Source organism: Microtus pennsylvanicus, chromosome 12 (genome assembly GCF_037038515.1).
Source record: "Microtus pennsylvanicus isolate mMicPen1 chromosome 12, mMicPen1.hap1, whole genome shotgun sequence".
Taxonomy (NCBI): Eukaryota; Metazoa; Chordata; class Mammalia; order Rodentia; family Cricetidae; genus Microtus; species Microtus pennsylvanicus.
The window spans coordinates 91,489,030-91,499,135 of record NC_134590.1 but is presented as its reverse complement, the minus strand read 5'-3'; the positions used below and the strand labels follow the sequence as shown (position 1 = coordinate 91,499,135).

General features: G+C 51.3%; 1 protein-coding gene across 4 annotated transcripts; it reads right to left on the bottom strand.

The window, feature by feature from the left end:
* Window positions 1-452: 452 nt before the first annotated feature.
* On the bottom strand, window positions 453-8,980 carry Slc25a41 (solute carrier family 25 member 41). 4 transcript variants are annotated; one of them, XM_075942565.1, is made up of 7 exons: window positions 8,891-8,980; window positions 6,995-7,150; window positions 5,347-5,499; window positions 5,129-5,236; window positions 2,412-2,579; window positions 1,338-1,485; window positions 453-787 (listed from the first exon to the last, which is right to left on the bottom strand). In XM_075942565.1, exons 2-7 carry the CDS (start codon window positions 7,124-7,126, stop codon window positions 600-602), a joined length of 897 nt encoding a protein of 298 aa, XP_075798680.1. In that variant the 5' UTR covers window positions 7,127-7,150; window positions 8,891-8,980; the 3' UTR covers window positions 453-599. The 4 variants fall into 4 exon arrangements, with proteins under 4 accessions (XP_075798680.1, XP_075798678.1, XP_075798679.1 ...); XM_075942563.1 differs by lacking the exon at window positions 8,891-8,980 and having other exon boundaries at window positions 6,995-7,262; XM_075942564.1 differs by lacking the exons at window positions 1,338-1,485; window positions 8,891-8,980 and having other exon boundaries at window positions 2,377-2,579; window positions 6,995-7,262.
* Window positions 8,981-10,106: the final 1,126 nt, after the last annotated feature.

Here is a 10,106-nt window from a genome sequence, read left to right as displayed (position 1 = left end):
GAGGTTTGGTGAAGAATCCAGGGGTGTCCCCTGCCTTCCCTCTCATCCCGAGTACCCAGAACCTTTATTTCTTCCAGTAATCAAGGCACCAACTCCTCAAACTTAACTGCAAACCTGTTGATAAACTGGACCCAGGTCCCAACCCAGGACCCACCCTAGACAGGATCCCTCTTACAGGGGGTCTAAAACCCCCAGCTAACATCCTGGATCCAAAAATCTCAGCCCTACAGGGACTTTTAAGTCTCTTGTTTCCCAGGCCCTCAGGGTGGGGGTTGAATCCAGGAGTTTGCTGGACAAGCTCTCTACACTGGCATACGCCCCCATACTCAGATTCCCTACCCTGAACCAGCTAATCCCAGACAGAGACAGCCAAAACTACCTTTATTCTTTGTCCACACCTTCTGTTGGACGAGCCTGCAACAAAGCAGGCTGGAATGTCAAATCAACTCAGACTGTATCCTGCAGGAGGGAATCCCAGCACTTCTAACCCTAGTCCTGGATGGTTTTTGCAAACCAAAATGGCCCTAAAGCCTGAGCCTTAGGGGCTTTCTGAGACCCAGAGACACTGGGAATTCCATTCTCTTTGTGTTCGGGGCATGTCATCTGCTCAAAACTTGTACACCCAGGGTTTTCTTCATGGCTTCGTATACCACGTAGCTGATACCGCCTGCTGGTAACACCTTCAGTAATGTGGGTGTCATGCCTCTGTACAGCCCAGGCCAGCCCTGTTGACTCAGTATTCGCCGGAAGACTCCCAGCATGGTGGGGTTGGAGCCCTCCACAGTGTCTGGGGATAGACAAAGACAAGTTCAGCACTGGGTGTGGTGTGAGATGTCACTGTCAGTGTGAGAGGATCTGGGTCACATTTTGGGCAGTCTTGTCGAGATCATTCGGTCATTGCCATGTATGTATTTTGAGACGGTTTTAGGTAGTGCAGGCTGGCCTAGAATTCCATGTGTAGCTGAGGCTAGCTTTGGACTCCTGATCCTCTTGATTCTACCTCTTGCTGGGATTACAGCACTGCCACACCCCGTTGACCACTGGCTTCATGCATAGGCACATGCTCCATACTGTGCCAGGCTGAGCTCCAGCTCCAGCCTCAAGGTATGTCACCAAAGATGATCTGGAATTCCAGATCTTCTTGCCTCCACTTCCCAAGTGATGGGGTGACTTCTAATTTGAGAGCCAGGGTTAGATTGGTGAGTGAACATGTGTTTTGGTGGGTTCAGTACTCAGCATAGGCATTACCGATGGGTTTATGGAGATGCTGGAAGTTTGTGGGGAAGGATGAGAAAATTCAGAAAGCCAGGATGAGGTAGAGACGGGGCCAGGCTGACCTTGTGCCTGCATCCGTGTGCGCACCAAAGTCAGCGGGTAACTGGCCATCTGGCCACAGGTCGAGGACAGTGTTACAGAGGACAGACTGACCAGGCCACTGGGGTCTGTCATGTCCCTACCCGACTTCTGCCACAAACACCGGAGAAACTGCAAAAGGAGGCAAGAATGCTTTTTTTTTTTCTGAGACAGGGTTTCTCTGTAGCTTTGGACCCTGTCCTGGAACTTGCTCTGTAGACCAGGCTGGCCTTGAACTCACAGAGATCTGCTTGTTTACTTCCTGAGTACTGAGATTAAAGGTGTGCACCAACACCACCTGGCAAGAGTGCCATTGATAATGACTCAGAGTCAAGATGGGCATGATGATGCATGCCTTTAACCCCAGCACTGGGGGCGTGGGAGGGCAAGGGCTGGAGGACCTCTTTAAGTTTGAGGCTAGTCTCATCTACATATTGAGTTCTAGGTTTGCTGAGGCTACATACTAAGACCCTGTTTTAAAAAACAACAAACTGCCGGGCGGTGGTGGCGCATGCCTTTAATCCCAGCAGGCAGATCTCTGTGAGTTCGAGACCAGGCTGGTCTACAAGAGCTAGTTCCAGGACAGGCTCCAAAGCTGCAGAGAGCCGGGCGATGGTGGCGCACGCCTTTAATCCCAGCACTCGGGAGGCAGAGACAGGCGGATCTCTGTGAGTTCGAGGCCAGCCTGGTCTACAAGAGCTAGTTCCAGGACAGGAACCAAAAGCTACAGAGAAACCCTGTCTCGAAAAACCAAACATAAATAAACAAATAAATAACAACAGTCTTTGGATCTCTGAGTTCGAGGCCAGACTGACCTATAGATCGAGTTCCAGGCAGCCAGGGCTACACAGAGAAACCCAGTTTCAAAAACAAAACAATGGTCTGGACAGATGGCTCAGCAGTAAAGAGCATTAGTTGTTCTTGCTAAAGACTCAAGTTCAGTTCCCAGCACCCAAATGCTGGCTTAAATATATCTAGAAAAATAATTTGAGCGAAGGGGCAGGGAAAGAGCTATGGGCTGACCTGGAGTCAGTGCTCTCTTCTCTGGGGACACACACCTCATAGACAGCCAGATCAGTGCAAGCATAGGGTACGATGCCCAGCATGTTGGGCAGATAGCCTCGGTACAGTGCTTGGGTGCCATCCCGTTCTAAGATCTGCCTGGCGCAGTCCAGAAGTCCTTTATACTGGCCAGTAAGGCGAAGGGTCAGCCGAGTCTTGAGTACCTGGAGTGGAGGAGGAGGTCTGTTTGGTTAAATACTCTCAGGCAGGCTTGTCACCCACCCTGGTATTGGTAGGAGGAGATATTGTCAAGGGTACCAGGGTTCAGTTGTGCATTTGCAGCACTGGGCCACCTATATGGAAAGAGGGGGCTGCACTGACCTGATTGTTCTCGTTATAATACCTGAGGGGTTGAGCTTTTTCAAGAAAAGAAGTTTAAACCCAAGTCTGGTTAATACACCCATTATCCCAGCACTGGGGAGGCTGAAACAAGAGGATTGCAAACTCCAGGCTAGCCTGGCTTACATAGCAAGACTCTCACAAAAAAACAGGCTGATGCAGTGGCTCATTTGGCGGAGGGCGTGCCTAGTACAAAGCCTTCAGTTTCATCTCGCACCCCCACAAGCTGGGAGTGGTGGCATGCACCTGTGATCTCAGCGCTCAAAAGTAGAGATGGGACAGGAAGTTTAAAGTCTTCCTTCTACAGGGAGAGTTCCAGTTCCGCCTGGTAATGAAACCCTGCCTCCCACTCCTTTTTGAGACATGACCTCACTGTGTAGACCAGGCTGGCCTCAAACTCATACAGATTCTCCTGTCTCTGCCCCAGAGGGCTGGAATTAAAGGCACCACCACACCCAACCTGAAACCTTGTCATCAAAACAAAACAAACACCCAAGCCAACGGGACCCCAAGACATCATCTAACCATAATCAATGCTCAAATTCCCACTCTGTATTTGTTTGAGACTGGGTCTCTAGTAACCCAGGCTAGCCTCTAGTTTGCTGTGTTGCTGAGGAGGATGGAGAGTACAAGGCCAGCCTGGGTTACATGAGACTTCATTTCAAAAGCAAAAGAAGAGGCCGTGCAGTAAGGCATTTGCTGCTAAGCTTGATCCTGGCCCCCATGTGGTAGTTCCAGGTCCTGGGGATCCAATGTACTCTTCTGATCTCTGCAGGCACTCAATGTACATATACAGACACACCAGCAGAATTTTGAAAAAACAGATGGGGTAGTGGTTGAATGCTTGTCTACTATGTGCAGAAACCCTGGACTCAACCCTCATTGGTGCCTCTGACCCCCAAGAAGAGAGGCATCACAGTGCTCCTAACCCCCAAGAAGAGAGGCATCACAGTGCCTCTGACCCCCAAGAAGAGAGGCATCACAGTGCCCCTGACCCCCAAGAAGAGAGGCATCACAGTGCTCCTGGCCCCCAAGAAGAGAGGCATCACAGTGTCCCTGACCCCCAAGAAGAGAGGCATCACAGTGCTCCTGGCCCCCAAGAAGAGAGCCATCACATTCACACACCAACACCAACACACACATTAACATACAACCAGAAACAAAAACTTAACTTCTGAAATACAAAAATGTCTCTTTTTTTTTTTTTTTGCACAGGGTCTCACTTTGTAGGGCTGGCTGTCCCAGAACTCACTCTGTAGACCAAGCTGACCCTCAACTCTCAGAGATCCACCTGCCTCTGCCTCTGCCTCTGGAGTGCTGAGCTTAAGGATGTGGCCCTGTCTAAACGTCTACTGAGGACTGTAGAGGTGAGTGGCTTGGGCCCTGCAAACCTGGAGAGTCAGCGGACACATATGTCCTTACATGTCTGTCACAGCTGGGGAGAAGGTATGTCCTGCATTGGTAGGAGAGGAGTGAGCCTGTGGCCTGACGTCACACAGCAGCGCGATCCTGGCAAGCTGTAGGGGAGAGCTGAGGCTGACTTGGGAAAACCTTTAGCTTCTGTAAGAAGGAGAGCTTCTGGTCCCCACGTGCACCTGCCATCCCGGAACTCAGGAGGCGAGTGAGGAGGGTCAGGAGATTAGCGTCATTTTCGCTGCACAGCATGACCAGGGCCATCCTGTGCTACACTTGAAAACAAACAAATCGTCTCACAATCATTTCTCTCCTCCCCACCCCCTAGTGTCAGAATTTGAAATCTCTGAGAAAGTTTTAAGTCCGTAGGAAAGTGCATAGCCGATCTCTGGGGTTGTCAGAGACAAGGGATGGGCCATCTGGGGACAGATCAGCCCAGGGCACGCAGCAAGGAAGAGAAGTGCAGGTGGGGTGATGGCTCGGTGGTGAGAGCTTGCCTAGCCTGAGGGAGGTCCCAAGTCCCATCTCTAGCATCCGAGAAAGAAAGAAATGAAGGGGAAAGTTGTATTTAGTGTCTATGATCCCAGCACTTGGGGCCCATGCAGGGTTACAACTGGTGTTCTGGGCTATGCTGTGCTCAAGTTTGAAAACCTGTGTCAAGCAAACAAAATAGAGCCAGACAGTGGTGGCGCACACCTTTAGTTCCAGCACTCAGGACACAGAGACAGGAGAATCTCTGTGAGTCTGAGGACAGCCTGGTCTACAGAGCAAGTTCCAGAAACCCTGTCTCAAAAGCTAAAACAAACACAATGAGTGAGAGACAGAGACAAAGGGCAGGAGGGTAAAGGAAAGTGAGGAGGGAGAAGGAGCGAGGAAGGTAACAGGGGAGGACAAGAGGGAGAAAAGATGGTGAGGGGGTGGCCCAGCACCAGCCCTGGCTACTCAGGTCCTCCGGTCTTACCTCCATGGGGTTGATGAGAGTCTGGGAGATGGCCACAGCCAGGGATCCCGCCATCACCCGCTCCTGGAAGGGCGGGTAGTCCTGCACACTGCAGAAGAAATTCTTACACTGCAAGTGAAGGAGGAGTGAGAGAAGCCGCCAGCCACTGTGCACCAGAAGGGCAGAGGGTTGTGCTGCACGCTGGAGCCTTGCTCTGTGGAAAGTCACCTCAGACTTACCTGCTCAAACACAGAGAACTTGATGGCGTATTCCGGGGCGATCTTGAGCACGTTGATGCCATTGCCCCTCCAGAGCGAGCGGACACCTCCCTCCTGGATCAGGCTCCGCAGGCCACTCAGCAGGTGCCTGAAGTTACTCTTGGAGGAGTACACCTGGGAAGCGAGAGGGGTGAGTAGCCCTGAGAAATCCCACCAGGTATCCCCAGCCCCTCACTGGGGGGATTCTAGGCGGGGCTCCACCCTGACCACGCCCCCAGCCCCTCACTGGGGACTTCTGGGCGGGGCTCGACCCTGACCACACCCCCAGCATTTCACTGGGGGGATTCTAGGCGGGGCTCCACCCTGACCACGCCCCCAGCCCCTCCCTGTGGGATTCTAGGCGGGGCTCTGTTGTGACCACGCCCCCAGCCCCTCACTAGGGGGATTCTAGGCGGGGCTCCACCCTGACCACGCCCCCAGCCCCTTACTGGGGGGAAGAGGTCTAGGCAGGGGCTCCACCCCTGAGCCAAGTCTCTAGCCTTTTTATTATATATATATATTTTTTTTTAAATATTTTTTTCAAGATTTATTTATTTATTAAGCATACAATGTACTGCTGGCAAGGAAGGTACCAGGTCTCATTACAGATGGTTGTGAGCCACCATGTGGTTGCTGGGAATTGAACTCGGGACCTCTGGAAGAGCAGCCAGTGCTCTTACCCTCTGAGCCATCTCTCCAGCCCTTATTTTATATTTTGACACATGGTCTTCTCACTAAAATTGCCCAAACTGGCCTTGAAGTGGAGATCCTCCCGCTTCAGCCTCTGGAACAGCTGGAGTCACAGGCCTGTGCCGCTATGTGGATCCACCTATTTAGTCCTAACACTTATCTAAAACCCCACTGTGGCCAGCTCTGGCGAGGCTGGTTTGTAAGCCCAACTCTTTGGGAGCCTGAGTTAGGAACACTGTAGTTCAAGTCCTTTCTGGGCTACAGAGTGAGTTCAGGGCTAACCCAAGCTATTTACTGAGATATCTGAAAATAAAAAGTGACAAGGGGGCCTTGGGAGTGACCGTCCATGGTCAGAGCCCTGGAGAGCTGGCTCGGGTCAAGAGCACCTGCCGCTGCTGTGGAGGAACCTGATTCCCTTCCCCGCACCCACATGGAGGCTCACAACCATCTCTAACTCCAGTTCGAGCGAAACCATCGCCCCCTGTTGGCATCCAGTGGCACTGCATGCATGCGGTGCGTGGACATGGGGTCAAATTCTCACTCATATAAAATAAAAATAAATGTGTTTTCAAAAAGAAAGAAAGGAGGGCTGGGAATGTTACTCAGCAGCGAGGGCTTCTCTAGCGTGTGTGAAGCCCTGGGCTCCATCCTCAGTCCCTTCCATGCCCGCACGTCCCTCTGCAAGCACCTCAGAGATATCACCCACAACCCGCAGACCTCTAAACCTTTTAACTTGGACTGTGTTGCTCTCTGTGACTGGAGTTCTCTGAGCCCAGTCCCAGCACTATTTCCTGTCCCCATCACCCGCAACTCCAGTCTCATCTCCACTTTACGAGACCTCTATGTTGAGACCCAGGCTCTCCTGAGCTCCACCAACTCCATCTCCTCCACCCTTCTCCACCATACTGTTCTCCAAAGGGTTCCAGCTCTGCAGACAAACCTGCATGTATACCCTGGCTCGGTCCAGGGGGGCCGTCCCTGTGCGAGACACTGCCCCAGCCATGGCTCCTGAGAGCAGAAACTTCCACAGGGCCCCCTTGTTCTCCTCTTCCAAGACATCCACAGGGACCATCAGCCGCTCTCCTGTGTCCAGAACCTGCATGAACATCCAGTGTCAGGCCACACTCAGCCCTGAAGGAGCTCGCTCCTTACAGGGTCCCCTTTGCTTTTCTTTGCTGCCTTGATGTGGACAATTCTTTGGAGGGGGTGATTTGATTGTTTCATTTGTTTGTTTTGTGACAGGGTTTCTCTGTGTAGACCAGGCTGTCCTGGAACTCATTCTGTAGACCAGGCTGGCCTGGAACTCAGAGATCCACTTGTCTCTGCCTCCCAAGTGCTGGGATTCAAGGTGTGTGCCACCATGCCCAATTGATTTCTTTCTTTCTTAGTGATTTACTTTTTTTTATTTGTGTGTGTGTGTGTGTGTGTGTGTGTGTGTGCATACATGTGAATGAAGGTACCCAAGGGGGCCAGAAAAAGCCATTGGTCTCACGGGAACCGGAACTACTGATGGTTGTGGGCCACCATGTGGGTGCTGGGGCCTGAGCATTTAGCCTCTGAAAGAGCTCACAATACAGTGTATGTGAGAGTGCAGGCATGTGAGTGTGTGCAGTGCTGTGTGTGATGTGTGTATAATGTGTGTGAGTGTGCAGTGCTGTGTGTGAGAGTGTGTGATGTGTGTATAATGTGAGAGAGTGCATGTGAGTGTGTGCAGTGCTGTGTGTGATGTGTGTATAATGAGAGAGAGTGCATGTGAGTGTGTGCAGTGCTGTGTGTGTGCAGTGCTGTGTGTGATGTGTGTATAATGTGAGAGAGTGCATGTGAGTGTGTGCAGTGCTGTGTGTGTGCAGTGATATGTGTGTGAGTGTGTATAGGCCAGAGGTTGACATTTCTCTGTAGCTTTAGAGCCTGCCCTGGAACTAGCTCTTGTAGACCAGGTTGGCCTTGAACTCACAGAGATCCACCTCAGCCTTGAACTTCTGACGTCCTGCTTGCAGCCTCCTGAGTGCTGGGTAATGTGTGTGTGTGTGTGTGTGTGTGTGTGTGTGTGTGTGTGCACTACCTCATGACCTCACCCCTGAGTCCTGTGGTATTGGGTGTGAACCACCTCATGACCTCACCCCCAAGTGCTGGGACAATGGGTGTGAACCACCTCATAGTCTCACCCCCAGTGCTGGAGTAATGGGTGTGAACCATCTCATGGTCTCACTCACCCCCAGTGCTACAGTAATGGGTATGAACCAGCTCATGGTCTTACCCCCCAGTGCTGGAGTAATGGGTGTGAACCATCTCATGGCCTCACTCACCCCCAGTGCTGGGACAATGGGTGTGAACCACCTCATGGTCTTACCCCCCAGTGCTGGGGTAGTGGGTGTGAACCACTTCATGGTTCATGTGTGTGGGTGGAGGTGAGGGGGGGGCAGGGATGGGTTGGGTGGACCAGGTGTAGAGCTTTTTTAAATAAGACCCGACCCTCTTAAGCAAGACCTAAACCCTCGAACAAGGTTTACCTCGGGATGGACTCCCATAGCTGCTGAAGGATTCGGGTCTTGGTCTCAGTGTCCCTCGGGCATCTAGCTGGCTCCCAGCTGAGAGTGGATGATTGCCTGGCTTGTGAATTTAGGGGCAAGGGAGGATGAGGTCACAAGAGTGCTTGTGAGCTCACGGGCATGATGGGTAGGCAGTATGATTGCTCTTGTCTCCCCATGGTGTGCACATCCTAATCCTGTAGCCCAGGAAGAGCTAGCATGGTCCTCTGAATGGTGCCTAAACAATAATTTTCATTTGTTTTGTTTTGAGATGGGTGGCCTGAAGCCCAGACTTGTCTCAAACTCACCAAGTAGCTGAGGATGACCTTGAATTCCGGATCCTCTGCCTCCACCTCCCAAGGCAGGAAGCAGAATGGAGTTAGTGTTGAAGGAGAGCTTCCACACGAAAGAAGGAGAGTTCTGGAGGTAATGATGGGGTAGCTGTGTAGCCCAGTGAACGAGCTCTGGGCTGCCCAATCTGCAGACAACAAATCTTCTTTTCTGAGACAGCATTTCTCTGTGTAGCCCTGGCTGTTCTGGAACTTGCTTTGTACACCAGACTGGCCTTGAACTCAGACATCTCCCTGCCTCTGCCTCCCAAGTGCTGAGATTAAAGGTATGTCTCACCACTACTTGAAATATTAACTTTTTGGAGGGTGGGGATCAGTGAGACAGGGTCTCATGTAGTTCAGGCTAACCTCAAAACTTGCTATGCAGCCAGCAATAACTCCGTACTCCTGATCTTCTGTCTTTACCAGTCCAAGTGCTAAGATGACAGGCATGTGCCACCTCAGGGTTTCTCTGTGTAACAGTCCTGGTTATCCTGGAACTCTATTCATAGACCAATCTGGACTGGAACTCAGAGGTGCGCCTGCCTCTGCCCTTGGAGAGCTGGGATTAAAGGTGTATACCACCACAACCCAGGGTGTGTGTATGTGTGTGTGTTTTTTTTTTAAATATTTATTTATTTATTTGTTATGTATAGAATATTCTGTCTGTGTGTATGTCTGCAGGCCAGAAGAGGGCACCAGACCTCATTACAGATGGTTGTGAGCCACCATGTGGTTGCTGGGAATTGAACTCAGGACCTTTGGAAGAGCAGGCAATGCTCTTAACCACTGAGCCACCTCTCCAGCCCTATGTGTGTGTTTTAATTGGAGCTGGAGAGATGGTTCAGCCAGTAAGAGTGCATATTGCTCTCAAACTGGGCAGTGGTGGTGCACACAGGCAGAGACAGGTGTGTGAGTTCAAGGCCAGTCTGGTCTACAGTGTGAGTTCCAGGACAGGCTCCAAAGCTACAGAAAACCCTGTCTCGAAAAACAAACAAAGTCGACAAAAAAAGAAAACATAGTGCTCTCACAGAGGACCTGGGTTTAGTTCCCAGCACCACATTAGGTGGCTCACAGCCACTGCAGCTCCAGGGGATCTAAGGCCTCTGGCTGTCTCACACACAGATCAGATACACACAACAAATCAAATTTTAAAAATGTATTATTTGGGTGTGCGTGTGTGGAGGTCAAATGA

Bases quoted from the DNA above. Each gene is read 5' to 3' on its own strand.
- Slc25a41 (XM_075942563.1), bottom strand. From the start codon at position 7,162: ATGTTCATGCAGGTTCTGGACACAGGAGAGCGGCTGATGGTCCCTGTG. The intron at 1,486-2,411 runs GTGTGTGTCCCC...CTCCTTTTGCAG, and splicing joins CTGATCTGGCTGTCTATGAG to TTTCTCCGGTGTTTGTGGCA. The intron at 788-1,337 runs GTCAGCCTGGCC...GTCTATCCCCAG, and splicing joins CACACGGATGCAGGCACAAG to ACACTGTGGAGGGCTCCAAC.